The sequence below is a fragment of the Vanellus vanellus genome, assembly GCF_965231255.1.
Source record: "Vanellus vanellus genome assembly, chromosome: 14".
NCBI lineage: Eukaryota > Metazoa > Chordata > Aves > Charadriiformes > Charadriidae > Vanellus > Vanellus vanellus.
The window spans coordinates 11,232,632-11,250,014 of NC_138919.1; the positions used below are offsets into that span (position 1 = coordinate 11,232,632).

Genomic DNA, 17,383 nt, shown 5'->3' on the forward strand with positions numbered 1-17,383 from the left:
TCCCTAAGCATCTGGCAGTAGCTTGTGCCACAGACAGGACACTGCATAGAAGTTCTTACCATGACAAACTCCTAGCCCAGTTCTAATCATTTATACCATAAAATTTTAATGTGACCCATTATGCTATCAAACCTACAGTAGAAAGCAAGGTCTCCTAATAATTCAAGCATCCAGTCATCACAATATAAAGGAATTTCCAGTGAGTTCAAAAGATACTTGAAAAATCAGCACTCACATTTAGTGCAACACTTAATTTTCATAGTAAAACTTAAAACTATGTCTCACTCATTTACTCTTCAAGATGTTCTCTCCAGATTAAAACCTCAGCAATATTACTTGCACAACAACTTTTGAAGATAATCTAAGCTATTTGGCACTTCTTATAAGAAGTAAAGTTACCGTTGAAAAAGATCCTTCACCCAGAATTTTCCCAAATTTGAAGTCATCAGGTCGTTTCTTTCGAGGCTGTGGAGGCTGCTGTCCTGTATGCTGCTGCAAGGAATTTGAACTAGATCTTGATTCAGCTGCAGTGCCCTCCATGTTAGATCCCTGTCTGCTGCCACAGGTGGAAATGACAGATGGAGTGCTGGAATCTGCTTGGTTCCTCACCATTGATGGGGATGAACAGGAGCATAACACTACGCTAGACTGGATTGGAACAGCATCATACTGAAAAGAGAAATGAAAGTGTTATTCCCATACCTTCAAATAATTACCATGCAGATCTGCACTTCAGTTCCATATGAGCATCATACAAAGTCCTGTTTGAAAGGGTTGTCATTAAAATATTCTTAGAAGGGAATGTTGGTATTTGCTTTGGAAATGGCAGCTCTTAATTTGTTAAACAACTCTGTTTAGTTCATGCTCCACATATACATATAGCCATGAGTCAAAAGTCTTAACCCTTTAATTCAAGAAAGTTTTTTCCAAACTCAAAAAAATGCTCCCTAATACCAAGGCATCAAACTTCACAATATGTTGTCCTACAAATAACATGATCTTTAAAGTTCACGTCAAGCTTAGAGACAGAGCCATCCATCCAATCTTAACAAGTATCAGTTTTCCTGAAACTAAGAGAATTATCTAGTTAATGCAATGAACACCTGTATTTATGAGTAACATTAGAGATCCAAGTTACAATGAATTGTAAACGAATAAGTCAAGCATGAAAACTATAATGAAGGCAAAGGATACATTCCTACATTTTTACTTGGAATGTCACTTTCTCCAATAGTATTTCTCTTTAATACACATTGGAGAAAGACAGGAAGAAAAGATAGAACAACATAAAAAAAGCAGATCAACCGAAGGGTTTAATAATCAGCAATATCTAATATTTTTTTCTGAAGAATGCTCTGGTCCATGACCTTTTAAGACAAGGATCATTACACTATTTAAATTGTACATATGGTCACATAAAGACATCCCAATTCCAAACCCAAGAATCAGATACAGCCCAGAAAACAGCAAGTACAAGAAGATACACTCCAAATACTGATTCTTGTAATATACAAAGCAAATAATTATTTGGTACCCTAGTATCAATTTTTCCCAAGTAAGACCAAGGAAACTTGTCGAGCTGCTTTACCTCCCTGTTGGTAATATACCTCCATTAGTCTGCCAGGTGTCTGCTTCAAATGTACCACTTAAAACTGTCCAGGAAACACAGACAATAGGAGAGCTCTGCTGAACTACTTCTGACAATAAAAACTGAGATGGTATGCAAACCGAGGGAATATTTAAGAAAATTAAACCTGTGTCTGAGCATTCTTTTTTAATCTCAGTATTCTAACATACATCCAGCAGAATGAAACTACGACTTAATGAAAACTTCCTAACCTCAAAACAGACGTATTATACAACCCTGACCTAGTCTGTAACATACCTTATGTTGATAATCAAATAAACACTACTTCTGACAAAAAGAATCTTTTATCTCATGAATTTCAATTGGATTCAGAACAATTTCCTGCATTTCTATCAGAAACCACTTTAGAAGGGAATTGGACTTGCATTCAATCATGCATATGGGCTTAAAGCACCTAGCTCCCAAATTAGCAATTACTCATTTGGCTGTGCTCTACGCATTAGGGAAAAGCAGCCCTTATTTACTGCTAAACTTCTTTCAAAAATAAGATACAATTCAGAAATACACTTTACTTACACATTTAGTGGCATTACAGAGCAACAAGACATTTCTAAGCATGCAAATGTATACTTTCTAAATTGTGACAAGGGTAACGAGGTCAAAAAGAGTACAGCTACAACTCACCATTTTCTCCACTCTCCATAATTGATATAAAAATATCGGTTCCCACAAGACTGAAAATTAACTATTATTAAGCCACTGTTCTAAACAATATCTTCCAAGAAGCGTAAGGGAAGATTCCCTTTCCAATCTGAGCTCAGCCTACTTGCTCCAGGATCTCTATTGCTCCTTAGGGCTTTTTCCAAGAACTATGACTACTCCAACAGGGCAGCAAATCAAGAACAGGTAACAGCTTCTCTTATTAGACCTCTGTCTGAGCTTTGTGATACAGCAGAAATTGATGAGGAATCTGCCTAGAATGATAGCTATTTGTTATATTTTGTACAGCTTTTGTGAGGCCAAAGATTGGGGGGGGTGGAGGTGGGGGGAGGTGAGGCTGGCAGAAGATTTGGAGACAGATGGGAGAATCTCGCTTTTCGAAAAGTTCACTAATTCCCCCGGAGAGCAGTATATGCCCCTACTCAAAATCAATTATGCAGCTTTCTTCCCTTTGAAGAGAAGAAAGTATATTGATGCTGCTATTATGAAAACAGCACGTACACATTAAAGTACACATGCTCTAGGTCACAATTGCTTTTATGCCTTCTATGCAGATATTTTAGCTGACACCTTTGCCAGACCAGGTATTGTTCCTAACGTTCTCGTAGCCTGGCTGAATCACCTTTCCTTCTGACAGCTACTCAAACAGCAGCTTGTACAAAGATAACAAGAGTGCAGCAAGGCTGACCCAAGCATGACTGCTCAACAACTGAAGTGATGTCAATATAAGAAACATTCTATTAATTGAAATATAGTAAATAAAAAAAAAAACAGACTGAACACTAGGATTTAAATTATGAACTGGCTCCAGTCAGGCTATTCTAGAGCAACTAACAGTTTACACGTAAATAAAGCAGCAGCATTGTGGGGGATCAGATCAGATTCTGCAGCTAGCAAGATCACCTTGAAAAACAAACAAAAAACCCCACCGCAAAAGCACTGCAGAACACAGAGAAAGAGGGGGAAAAGGTGCTGGATGCAGTATATTTCCTTGCACAGTACCTGAAACTAAGTCACAATGAATATCAAGTATAGAAAAGTCCTAAGGGAGGAAGAAACACGAGTAAAGGACTTTGTAGAAAGGGAAGGTTATTTCCAGCCAAGGTATAACGTCAATTAGTCCCCTGACTTTCTCAAAGGAAAGTCAAGATCAAGAACAATAAGGACAGAGGAAGATGCAATAGATTTAAAGTATCAGTTACCTAAGAAGAGACAGAACTATGCCACTAGGTATGTTGCATCTGAACATTTATAGCAAAGGTCACGCCTACACCTGCCTTTCCACACCCCATATATTCTTGTTTAGTATTTTGCATCCTGCATTATTTACCTTCTCAGTTTTATTTTGAAAGGTACGAAGAAACACATCTGCAGAGACTATACATGTTTCTACATATATGTGTTCATGGACACTAGAGAGTACAGGCTAGCTCATCTGGTCTAACCTCGTACAGCCACTCTTCTGCAAAGTCAATCACTAAAGAATTTAAAAGCCTTCTAAACTGTCTGCAGTGCTTAGAAGCTTGAGGATGCTCTCCTTCCAGCAATTAACATTTCTCAGCTGGCAAGCCAATGAAAGCACAGACCCTTACACAGTGACAACTAACTTATCTACTGTCTGTCACAGATCACTGTGGACCACACTGATCTCATCTATCTCTGGTTTTAAAAACTAGTCTCTAACATTACCTACTTTCCCAAGCTGTTAAGGGTGCTGCTTCTAATTCACTTACATATAGAAATTGTTTCCTTCTTAGTGCAACACACTGAGTTTGAAAACCTAATGAGAAAGTAACAAATCTGCTGAAGGTAAGTGGAATTATAGATCAGCAGACATATGAAAATCTTCATTAACTAATTTTCACTAAATCACTAGAAACAGGCTTCCTTTTATTTATGTGCCATGCGAAGTAAGGCCTTATATTGTTCTTTTCCCCTCTTGCCTGCAAACAGTAGAAATAAACCTTAAGAGAATAAAACTTGAATCAATGTGAAACGCTCACTAGATATCACTACATTTTTCCTTTCATACTTTCCTTGCTCTCCTTTGTATGACAAGTCAGTCTCAGGCAAAGCTCCCAGCTATCCGAAAAGACCTATACCTTTCGGAATCTTTTTTGCAATTCAGCATTTTGACAACAGCACTATGATTACAATATCTAAGCACATAGTATGCAAGTACAACCACAACAACTGCATCTCTACTAGCTTTTTCCCCACTGCAAAATCCATGATGCTGCTTTGCCAATGCAGTTCTATCAACACTAACAGAAGCAAAAAGAACTTGTAGAGACTGGGCCTTCTGAAGCTTCCAGTATCTTTTACTCCTATCCTAACTGACATGATACTCTCAGTCATCTTCAGGGTTCAGTATCTTTGCTACCACTGAAACTCTACCGGCAAAATCTCTTTTCTGTTACAGTCAGTGGGAATAGGGTGCTAACCTATCCCTCGTCATAACACTGACTCTACCTGCTGACTGTATTACTGAATCTCCAGCTGCATTAAGACATAGGGCAGGCATGATCAGAAAAGCTCTTCCATCCACTTACCTATAAGGCCAATTCTTTTGGAAGCAGATCTTCCTAACAGAGTATTATTTACACAAAGCAACATGAGCTCTACACCTCAACTGGTACCATTGTTTTGATTATAAACAATGTTGATGAGACTGTATAAGCTAGAACACTGGCACAACCCTCTTATGAGTGGTTTTTATGGTACACTGTGTGACAGGTCTACTAAATGAAATAATGCAGATAGACATCCATAAAACATTTGACTTGGCATTATGTAATGCCTGAAATACAGAATACTGTTGAGGAAAATGAATACCAGACATATTCTAAGTAAAGCTAGTTAAATTCGTAAACAATTTATAATTAATAGTCATCCCCAAACAAGGATCTCTTCTAGTTCACACCTGGATTGACTCTCAAACCGAAAAGGTTGAAAGAAAAGAAATAACTGCATAAAGACTAAGGAAAAAGAAAAAAACAACACACACCATTTGTCAAAGAAGTGTATGTCTTACTTAAAGCAATCTACAGCTCTTGGAAATTAGACAGCGAGACCTTACTTTTGTCTCTGTCAAAACATTACTACAAAATAAAATACGGTCCAAGAATTTAGGTATAATGGTGGGAAACAAGTGGACAAAGAACTTAAGCTAAGTCCATACCTAAATATATAGAACTAGAAACCATGAACTAGGAGAAGCATGTCTTACTGCCACTAGTACTATACAAATATTAAGGAGAAAACCAACACAAATCAGTTTCAGGAGAAAAATAAGACACTGAACCTCTGGAGAAACATCTAATCATCTGACTGTATTAAGGTCCTGAGATCTGCATTTGTTAAAGAATCTGATTGTTTTAGCCTTGTGTTATCAGAGAATTCAGAACTCTCAAAGTTAGGATCACCTGCAATTCAACACAAGTCTTACTGGATATAAAAATTACTGAGTGGTGTATGTCATAAGTATTAGACTAAATTACGACAAGAAGTTCACAGACTATCACGAAGATAAACCAATACAAGCATGTATGCCCTACATCAGCAAAAACTGCTTAATAAATGGTAAGATTCAGAAGGCAACATATAGCAGCACTCTAGGCTATCTGTGAATTAATCTTTTCAGTTGCAAATGGAGTTTGAGAAGCTTTCAAAACAGATACTACATGATACAGTATAAGATACTTTCCCCATCTGTCATAGTATCCAATCACAGCTTTTCCATCTCTGCCAAACACAGCCCTTTCATACAGAAACAGGAAGATCTTCCAAAATATGTGAACCTAAGAGTCAATGTCCAAATTAATACACTTGTCTTCAAGTAAAAATATGGAGTCCATCTATTTATCTGTGCAATTAAGGAAGAATAAAGTCCTTTATTTCACATTGAGAGAAGGTAATTGCTTTCATTGGACAGGTGTTTCATAGTTTTAGAGATCAAGCTCACTTGATACTATTTATCAATACTGCGATTCTGCTAAAGTCAGTTGAAGTTAGATAGGCTTGGCCTGAGAAGTTCTATAAATTATTTTGACATTGTTATACAAGTCTAAAATTCTGAATTTGAGATTTATTTTGTATTGCTTATAACTTAAATTTTGTCAGCCTGGGGTGTCCTAAGGATTTATGTGCAAAATGCAAGGGGAAAAATGAACAGCTAGGCAGTTATATTTAATATATTATTTTCATGGCACACTGGTGTTTCAGAGGGTTGGCAAAGATGCAGCAACTGCATCCAACATACATCCTGTATCTGAAAAAAAAAAAAGCATAAGAAGGGGCAATTAACAAATATTATGCACAGCTTTCCCATTGGCATCCTCCCCCCTCATATCCCACAGTGAAAACATTTACCTTCTCCAGGTTCTCCAATACCTATTTGTGACAGCCTCCACCTCAAAGGCTAGAGTGCAACACATCCTGGAACTTCCAGCATTTTCCAATAGGGAAAAAAAAGCAACTCATCAGGTCAGATACTAAGATGGGCCTGAATATATGTCCTCAAACTATTCCTCATAGTGCCTAAAAAGAGAATGTAGGTAAAAGCAGGGTAGTTCAGCTACAAGAAACATAAGATACAAAGAAACACTGATTCAGAATAACAAAATCCAACTAAAAGTCTCACCTTCCAGTGCACAGAGCACAGTACAGGTGGCACTTCCCATTATATACCAATCTCATCCAGGAGTGGTTTGCAGGAAAAGTAATGATTATCATATGATCCCTATCAATATTCCACACCAGTTTTCCTTTCACAAACTCTGTATACTGCTACACCAGAGCAACTGCCATGAAGGAAGGCAACCCAGAACAGTAATAGATGGTGTGCTTTCATAAACTGCAGTGAACATCAATTCTTGTACCTTATATCCTCATGTCTTTTTATGTTCTGGACTTCTGTCTAAAAATGGACTGTCAGACTTTCTGCTAAATTACCAACAGCATCCTCTTTCTACTAACTAATTGTACATATGTGTGTATATAGAAACAATATACTGAATGATTTATGAAACTCCACTGCATGCCAGTTTCCATTTATATATGCTTGTGTATGACATAATTTAAAGAATTCAGTAATCTGGCAACTTTATTATTACCTTTAAGGAATTAAAATATTTGTCTAAAGAAAAAGAGGAAATCCATTCATATGCCTTAAAAAGTATTACTAGATGCTGTCAGACTGTCTTATCATTATAACAAAATCAAGCATGTAATGGACAGGACAAAACTTAGATTAAGCCAAGCCTCAGCAGTACTTCTGAATGCACTACATAACTAGTAAACTGCTCACCCACCTAACAGGTTAATTTTGACACTCTCATACATACAGCCATATTAAAAAAAATTAAAACACCGTAGTAGTCAGGAGGTATTTAAAAACATGTAGTCTGCTCACACTTTCAGCTTGCTAGAAGATCACATAACTCCCCAATCAGGAAGGAATACCACTAGAGCAGAACAGTAAGGAAAACAAACTTAGAAGTATGCTTTCAGATTCTGAAATCTGAAGAAAAAATTGCCAAAGGCTTTAAGGAACCACACTCAACATTCATTGAAAAGAACAAATATATTAAAAAAAATATTGTAACTGACTACTACATTGGCAAATACCTAGTCTTCTCTGGGATGAAAACATTAAATCATACTTTAATGACTTATCTCTGTGCAGCAGAGAGTGCAAAACATAGCATTCAAACACCTAGTCAAAAAAATACAATCAAAAGCAGTGATATTAAGGCATTAAAAAAAATCTCCTGTTTTTAGGTACTATACAAAGAAGTTAATTAAACAAGCAGGGTAATCTTCAACATATCACAAAAAACAAAGTTTATACTGAAATGACAGATCTTGTTCAACCTTTCTTAAGGCAGATAATTCAAATGTCTAACACAAAATCATAACAATCAAAAATCACCGGCATTTCTAAGAACACTCCTCTCCAAAAAACAAATGAGGTGCTTATTAAAAACTGTACTAGGTTACAAAGATGCCGAAGATATTTTCCTGGGACAACAGGATGTTTTTTTTCTACAGAGAAGTTATCTGAAGATCATAGTAAGTCATTTTATTCAAAGTGCAGTAAACAAACCCTACTCCAAGTATTAGTTATTTGTAGATACTAAAAAAGCATTAACATCAGGCATTAATCTTCTGTAGCACAGTGGTTTGCATTTATGTTGTGTAGAGCTGCATCAGCACTCTTTCAAACTTCATCAAATGGTATGCACACATTACTGTAGAGAACTTAAGATCTGGCTAACACTAGAACTTAAGGTCTAGATAACCCAACAAATTGCTCATCAACCCCATGTATCTTGAAGAAACCAACCATTACAGTCAGCAAAACCATCTGAAGCCAAACAAGTCCTCAAAATCTATATTTTAATCAAGGTTTATAAACGGTTACTGATTACCACGTTTAAAAGAACAGGCTGAAGTCTTGTATTTCAGTTAGAAAAGCTATGTTAACACTACTTGGTTTTGCAAAAGAATCTGCAGTCATACATCTATCTGGAGTGAAATTTTTTCATCTCAGAAGTTGCCACATGAAAAATCTGTTGCTTAATAGACCATTTTTATGAATAAACCATGCAAATTTCAAAAACATTCAGTTGTGTAAAAGGAGGATTTTTTTGTCGTTTAAACAGACTGCCATGCTAACTGATTAAAGGAGTCTAGGCTCTCACCAAAACAACTATGCTCACTTTCACACACAGTGTTATTTGAAACTTCTCAAATGCTAGAAGGTAAGCACTCATTGAAGCATTGCATAAAACTGTTCCCCAAAAAATCTCTTAAAGTACCTTGATAGAAATGACCATCACTTAAAGGAAGACTTCTTTAAAAATACTGCCCTGGTAATCCATTTCAAGGTAAAAGATTGTAAGTGTTAATAGAGAAAGCTCGGAGCAGATAATTCTTCAAAGACACTACTCTACCTAAACTGACTAGAACCTTTCAATAGCGGGAAACAGAAGTATGAAAAGAATTCAAGTTGATGTAGTCTGCTTGACATACTAACAGCCCTAATGCAATTTAATGAAAAATTACAGTAATATGAAAGTAATGTTGAAAATACTTGTAATAAATAATAAGATACAGTTATTTCAGGTGAAATTTATATAAAGCCCTGCTAAGCCTGACATAATGCCATGCTCTAATAACCTATGAGAATTTGATTAGTAAAATTGTTTTTTTTTTTTTCAGGGACTTCTCCTTGTATTACTGTAAGGCACAAGTAGGTTGTTAAAAAAAGACTCTAGTATCTAGACGGCAGTTGTTCACCTTATTTTCAAAAATCAATTATCAAAGATGCAAGTCCAATCTTCAAAAAGTAATCAAGAAGATTAACTTTGAAGAACAATCAAAATTAATTGATTTTTCTTCTTAAGCTTTCTGGATGCACGCCACGACGAAGTTAATGGTATACAAAGAAGTGTTTTAAAGTTTGAGAGACATACTGTATTGTACATATAAAATAATCTCAAAACACCAGAAACAAAGCTCAGCTCTGACACTCTTACCTCCTTCATAACTGAACTGATCGCCTACCACCAGCTCCTTACTTTCTGCAGTAAATCTGTAGTATGGTTTATTCATAAGTGAGTAACGAGGAAATCAGATTCATGTTATATCAGCAAAAATATAACCAATAGGCTAAAGGATTTGGCAGCACAGAGAACACCTCTACATTGTTAGATTGTTTTGACTCTTCATTGAGGGAATAAAAGTATTTTATCCACAAGACTGACTATGTTTCTACAGAAATGAATTTCTCACATACATGTTTTTTGACCCAAACATTTTAGTTCATGCAAATGCCTTTTTCTAAATTTTATGATCTTACACATACGGTGGTATTTCCTGCCACTAATTTCCAGGATTCTAATTCCAAATTCAGGTAGGGATTAAAGCTAATGAAAGGATTTGTAAGAACCTGCATATCACCCAGTTACCCTGTAACCTCCTGTACTGCTAAGCAAAGCACTCAAGTTCCAATCATCTTCAGGGGCAGAGACTATTTAAGGCCTCCTTCCACTGCCTGCCCCCCTCCTCCCCGCCCAACCCCGAGCCTCAAAACAGATCAGAAACAGGAAACCACAAAAATCTCGAAGAACCTAAAGTCAGCCTATGGCCCAAATAGCTATATATGTAAACAAGCCATTGAGAATTCATTTCACACAAACCAATCCAGGCCAGCTCACAAGAAAACAAAAGCCATCTGTAATTGCAATAGTCTAGATCACATTCTACATCATCAGTTATCACATGAAGCACACCAATATTAAGAGGTGCTGCACAGCATGGATGGGGGCTCATGCTAACTAACACAAAAGGAGTTCCTACGCTAGGCTCCTTGCTAGCAATTCTAGGGGGCAAAGAGAACAGTTTTGGGTGAAGAGCAGAGAAGTAGCCACACAGAGGTGGCAGTACATAGTTGGAGCGTACAAAGGTTGGATAGCACAGTCAAGAATTGCAAATCAAATTCCTGGAGGATTACTAAAGAACCAAACATCAAATTCAATACTTTCTTTTCAGAAGAATGTTCTAAGGAAGTTAATCCTTGCAATTTTTTACCATGAAGAATTATAGACTATTTGTCAGGTGACATATTTACAGCTTGCCTTTCAAAGCAGAAATCAAGCCTCAACTTCAATATTTAGTCACACAACAAACGAGTTATTTCCTACAGCACTGTTAAGTAGAATCTATAAGGTGTGAAAAATAAGGTTCTCGACCAAGCAGCTAACTTTGCACATGTTGTGTTCAGGCCTTTCATACACTTTAGTTAGACCCCAGTAACTTTCCACAAGCTTACCTGCAAATAACATGTCAGAAAGGGAAGTGGGGAAGGGAGAAAAATCAGCTCCTTCCCCTTTTTTACTTCTTTATTACACATACACAATCTAACTTGGCCACCTGCAAAAAAAGTTTTCCATTTGAAATACCAGAAACAACTTCTTGGCTTCATACAAATTCTCCAGGAAGGTCCAATATGAGGAACTTGGAGGATGATTTTATCTTTCATAGTGTTTTCTGAATTAAGTTTTTATCTTTCCATATTAAAAAGTAATTTCTCACTTGCATATTTTCTGACGCCATAAATGTGCTAGTTCTACAGCAATCCATATAGCTTTTCTAGAAAAAAATGCAGATAAAATACAAGTTTACTGTTAAAAAATGGATTACTAAGATATTCCACATCTTCATAGATCAAACCTATTTTTATTACTTTGCCAGTTTATTACTTTTTTCAGTCTAACAAAGTGACTGTGCCCCTGGTTTCATGCCTTCTGTACCAAAATTCCTGCAAGTACTCAATAGTCAGCATCCCTTTCCAAGTTTTTCCTGCAATGCTGCCTTCCAACTGATCTGCTTTCAGAAAGTGAAATGAACCTGAGTCTGCACGGTGTCTTATGGTGTCCAGCTACAGCAATCTACTTTTACAGTTTCAAGAGCTATATTAAAAAGACATTACTTCTAGGACTGTAAGCAACAGACCAATAAGCCAAAGAATAACTTGCTTTGAAAAAAAAAAAAAGCCTACCAACTCAGTGGATTCATTGCCTAGTTGAACATTGCTCTTATATCCATATTATTCTCTGGATTGCCTCCTTTCCACTAGCTACCAGCACTTCCTATGTTAGAAATATGAATGTATATAAAATTGCTCCTCTTAAGCTGCTTCCATTTTTTCACCTTTGAGCACCATTTCAACATCTGTATCTTTTACTATTTTCTATTGCTGCAGCCTGCTTTGGTAACAGATTTAGAGAAAACTTAGCCCAGTTAAAAGCCTATGCACAATTGATAAAGACTAGTCATAGCCTTATGCTGAAAGCCCAAGAGAAGAGACTATTAAGTAGATAGGTATGTAGGGAAAAATCCCCCAAGCCTGTCTGAAAGTTTTACACCTACAAATAACTACAAACAGAACTCTTAACCATAGCCTAGTCTAATTCCTCACATAGATGCAGAAGTTACTCTATTAAGACCCCAGTTCTTTGAAAAGCATAGTTTGTATTAGCTCTGCGGGGATAGGGGGGTGGATGGGGAAGCTAGCAGGTTTTTTCAGACATACCTGTGCCTATACTGTAGGTTATATCAGGCCAGAAACACTGGTAGAATCTAATAATCACTAGAGCTGCTAAACCTTCCAGTGAAGATGCTGCTGAAAATGAAGACGTAAATAATGATTCTTACAGACTTCATTTTGAGAGGGAGAGCACTTCTTGATATGAGACCCAGTATGCTTATAATGAAGCCATTAACAGCAAATAATTAAGACCACACTGACACCTGAAACTAAAGCAGCACTACAGTTGTTTCCTTCTTAAAAGTTAAATTCTCTCCTTGGTACCACATCTTATGAAAATAGCAGAATGTTTTAGAAATTGTCCTCACATACAGGAATACAAAATTAACTGTCTTTTGTGTTTATAATAAAATAATTGCAGAACCCACTAATGTCATTAGTTCCATCACACAAACAGTAACTTGCTCGGACTCTCAGAAATACTGATTTCTCACATTTGATATAATCTGATTTACAAAAAGGTTAGCTGAATCAAGCCACCTCTATCTGCTACTGCCAGTCAGTACACTCATCTGACCAGAGAAATATTAAACAGGATGGAAGAGAAAGAATTAAAAATAAGTTACCCTGAAAAAATATTTTACTTGAACAAAAATGATTGTCAACTTTGTTCTTCATCCATTCTCTCTGTATGTTTCCCTTACAGGCAGGGACCTAAACTGTACATAGAAAAGGAACAGAAACAGAAGTATTTTGGAGAAAAAAAAACTGGAAAGAGAGGCAACAAGCAAGGACAGAAGCACAAAGAGAAGCATACTGCCTGTTTAAAAGAGTCTAAGTAAACAGAATTCATCTCTGATGCTGAGAAGCAGCCATATGGAGCTCTATCAAGTGGCAGGAAAGCAAAACTAATTCCTGTAATAATCAAACATTACTTTATTTCATAACCCTCAATGCCCTCCCCTGTAGGGCTATTCCACATAATAGTTCTCATCTTCAGTCAACAAATATGATTATGTGTAACACCCTGCTGAGAAAAGCACTGAGCACGAAGAGGAGAGCACACCGAAAGAGGACTTCAAGAATCAACGCAGCTACGCCAGTCACTATGCAGAAGACCCTCCTTAGCCAGTTCCAACCGATGAAAAAGTTTTAAGCGCTGCAGAGTGGAGTTTGACAGCTTGCAACCGATAGACAGAATACAAGACCCAAAGGCACAGCAGCATGCGCACAAGGATAAAGAACATATCACTGCCAGTTAGTTACACCAACACCAGTGAAAGCTGGTAGTCATTTTTGTGAAAAACCACTCTTTTTGTAAGGGAATTTCTACACTAACTAAACGGTATAACCTACAGTGCAAACTAAGATTTACCATTACCACTTCTGTGCATCAGCTACAACTCCCTTAGTCAGCGCTCACAAAACCTTAGAGTTTTACACTGCCGGGCGAACGTAAACAACTGTGTTCGAAACGGCATCCTATCGCGACCCTCACGGTCCTCCTCACGCGCCCGTTTCCACTACGGAAGAAATCGATTAGAGAGTAACAGGTGCCTCCCCCCGGGCAACAACGCCGGCTCTCCCGCTGGGAGACGGCCCGGCAGAGCCACGCCAACGCCCCGTACCCGGAACCGAGAGCGAAGCTCCGCCAGAGGCCGCGGGGCGGCTACTTCAGCCTCGGCCCCGGCCTCGCTTCCTCCCGCTGACGGGCCGAGCCCGGGCCGCCCGCCGCCGCGATGGCCTCCCGCCTCAGGGCCTCCGGGGCGGAGGGAGCGGGGCCCTCCCGTGAGGCCCGCGGCGACCCAGGAGACGGGCGGGGGGGGGGGTGGGGTGGGTAGTGGTGGTGGTGTGTGGAGCGGAACAAGGACCGGGAGCAGCAGCGCCGAGGCCGGCCCCACACAGGGCAGCGCTCGCCCGGCCGCCCTCCCTGCCCGAGCCAAACCCCACCACGACCCCGCCGCCCAGCAGCGTGTCGGGCACGGGTGGCCGCCGCCGCCACCCACCCCCTCACGGGCCGGGCCGGGCCGGCCCCGCCGCCCGGGCCTAACTTCTTCCCCCTCAGCGCACGGTGGGCCGCGGCCACCGGCAGCCCCGGCGCCGGCCCGGGCGCCCCGCACTCACCAGGTGGCTGCTGGTGCTGGCCATGGGCCCCGCCCGGCCGGCGCGGCCCGCGCTCCGGTCGCCCTTTAAGATCCCAGCGCACGGCCGCCCAGCCCGAGCCAATGGGGCGCCCGCATCCTCCGCCCGTGACGTCACCCACAACAATGCCCCCCCCCTCCGCCGCGGGCAGGACTTCTGCTCTCTCCGCTCGTTTATTGGTGGCGCCACCTGCTACTCACAGAACGACCTCCCCTCTCCGTCGGGCGCATCAGCCTCCGCCAAGGTGCGCAGGCGCAGTTGAGGGGGGTGACGCTGCCGGCGTCTCCAGTTCCTGTCAGGGGGCTGAGCTGGGTGAGGGCGGAAGGGGGCAGGGCAGCCGGGCAGCGCGGCCTCCGCCTTGCACTCACATCCGGGTTCGTGCCACGACGCAAGAGTGCTGTGGGAGCGACGACGTGGTGACGTTAAGGAGAGGGCGGGCGATGGCGGGGTGGTGCCTGGCGTCTGTGGAGGGTGTTTGTGGGCGCACGGCCCTCCCGGCGCCTCACCTTGTGGGGGCGCGCCGAGAGCGCCGGGCCCTCGCTGCAGCCGTGACCTCAAATGCGTCATAAATGCCATTTCGGTCCAGACGTTCACTCCTAAAAATCTGCCTTCTCAGGGGAAAAATACACGTTCCCTGTGCTCCTTGAGTGTGAACTCACCGATTCTGACAGGCAGTGTTCGTGACGGGGCTTTCCTCTGCAGGGCTATCCACCACCTGGATCGCAGCTGGGAGGGATGGGGCCTTCGTGCGCGACACTTTGTAGCAAACACCTTGAATTTGTCAAGAGGCTGTGGAATTGTGAGGCATTACTCGAAAGGATGATGCAGAAAGGGCCCTCTAGTTCACTGAGCTGCACCAGGATCTGCAAGATGCACATATCTAGCTTCAAATGGAGGACGGGGTGGAGGGCCAGGGCAGCCGCAGTGTCCCAGAGTTGAACTACTTTCTTTAGAAAGATTTTTGCAATAGCCAGCCTAAATTAGCTTTCCTATATGATGATTTTCTCTTCCTTCAGCAGACAAGTAGAACAACCGATCGCAGTTTTCTAATAGGTTGGGCGTGTGTGTGTGGTGGTGAGGGGGGTGTGCATTTTTGTTCTAAGTACACCTTCGCTCTTTTTCAGACTGTATCCAAATTCTTGGCCTCTCTCATAGGCAATGTCTTGTTCCCCAGACTCTTTTCTACTGATTTACATCTTCCTGAAAGTATCATGCCTGCACTTGGATATACTATTCAACTGCAGCCTCATTTATTACAAGTAGAATGAACTAAGTACTCGTTACCATTCTCAGATTACATTTCTTATGTGCTATAATATTATTTGTCTGTTTGCAGTAACATCTCACTGTTAATTCATTGTTTATATTACAGTACACACTGCAGCTCTCGCATCCTATATCAATATATTACTAGTAACCTATTATTTCCCAGTTTATATTACATTTGCGTTCTCTTTCAAAGTGCAATACTTTCCACCTTATGGAATTTTATGCTATTTAGACTGTATTTAAAATTTGTCAAAATAGGTTTTTCTCCCCAAATGACTAAAATCCTTCCCAGAATAACATCACAAATCTTGTATGCATACTTTTGATTTCGTCACCAAAATTAATGAAAATATTGAATCAGACCAAGATTGAGCCTGGATAGACTTCTGGAATACCACTTGAAATGCCATTTCAATTTAATGGGGAACTATTAATGATTAGACTTAAGTGTGTTTTCAAAAAGTGTAGTCATTCATTCATAAGCCTAGGTTGTAACATTTAGGCCAACTAGCTTCCTTAGTATGCCTTTAAAACTGAACTGTGTCAAAAATCTTACCAAAGTCAAATTATATACCTACTTCTTCCCCATGATCAGCAATTAAAGTCTCTTGTCAAAGACAGAAATTGATTAATTGATTTATATTGTTTCTCACTTTCTAATCCTCTATTTAAAAAATATTTTTTAGTAATTTATTTGAGACTCCTTTAAAGAAGGAAGTTAGGCTAGTTGGTTTATCAATATTTTAGGCCCCATTTTTCCTACATTTACGGATAAGACTGTTTATCTTTCAAAAGTCCTCTAGGTTTCTTGTTCTGCATGGCTTCTTAGAAATAACTTTCAACATTGCAGAGACTGCTTAGGGTAGTTATTTATGTTTTGCTTGATTTGGGTTTTTGTTTGTTTGTTTGTTTTTGCAAAAAATACTTTAGGGTGAATCCCATCTGGCCCTGCAGAATTTAACATGCTTATTAAGGGGTTTAACTCAAATTTTGTGTTTGCTACTATCATCTTGTTAAAATTAATCATATTAATTATCTTGATTGTTAAACTATATTTTCCTACTGAAACAAAAAGAGGGTGCTCTATCCTTCAGTCCATTACTCATCATCTGTTATTCACTCCCTTTCCTGCTCAGTAATGGACTTCTCTTCTACTCTCCCTTTTTCCTCAAACTGCTGACAAACTTGTGAATTTTGTTGTTGCCCCCTTTTCTATTTTATTTTAGTTTCTCAGTTTGTTTTCAATTGAGCAAGAGATAAAAATATCTACTGTACAAGTTTTACAGCAGCTCTGGTACCCTAAACTCTACAAGATGAAGCCATTGCACTCTGCACTGTCGTCTTCATCTCAAAGGGTGACACAGCAAAGCTTCTCTTTACAGCATCAATGAATGCTTTCCATGTTTCATGAAACTGCTTTAGATGCTATGTGCTTTACTACATCTCTTCTGATGACATCATTCTTTGTTTTTCTATAAAGGAAAATGCGACAGTTTGTCTGATGTTAAGCAGCAGAACCTAGCAAATTGCCTATAGTGATGCTGTTGCCTGATTTGTGTTTGCCTCAACTCATATGTGGTGAGATACATGTATAATCTGTACAGCTGATC

The 17,383-nt window shown here is 39.6% G+C and overlaps 1 protein-coding gene across 1 annotated transcript in view; it reads right to left on the reverse strand.

Moving 5' to 3' along the window:
• Positions 1 to 14,604, reverse strand: part of LOC309677456 (BTB/POZ domain-containing protein KCTD5) — a 66,928-nt gene extending 52,324 nt beyond the window's left edge. The window contains exons 1-2 of the mRNA XM_082490254.1: positions 14,487 to 14,604; positions 400 to 669 (exon numbers count right to left, since the gene is read on the reverse strand). Of these exons, the coding sequence (XP_082346380.1) occupies positions 400 to 669; positions 14,487 to 14,510 (294 nt within the window). The 5' untranslated portion in view covers positions 14,511 to 14,604. The remainder of the gene's footprint in view (positions 1 to 399; positions 670 to 14,486) is intronic.
• Between the last annotated feature and the right edge of the window lie 2,779 nt (positions 14,605 to 17,383).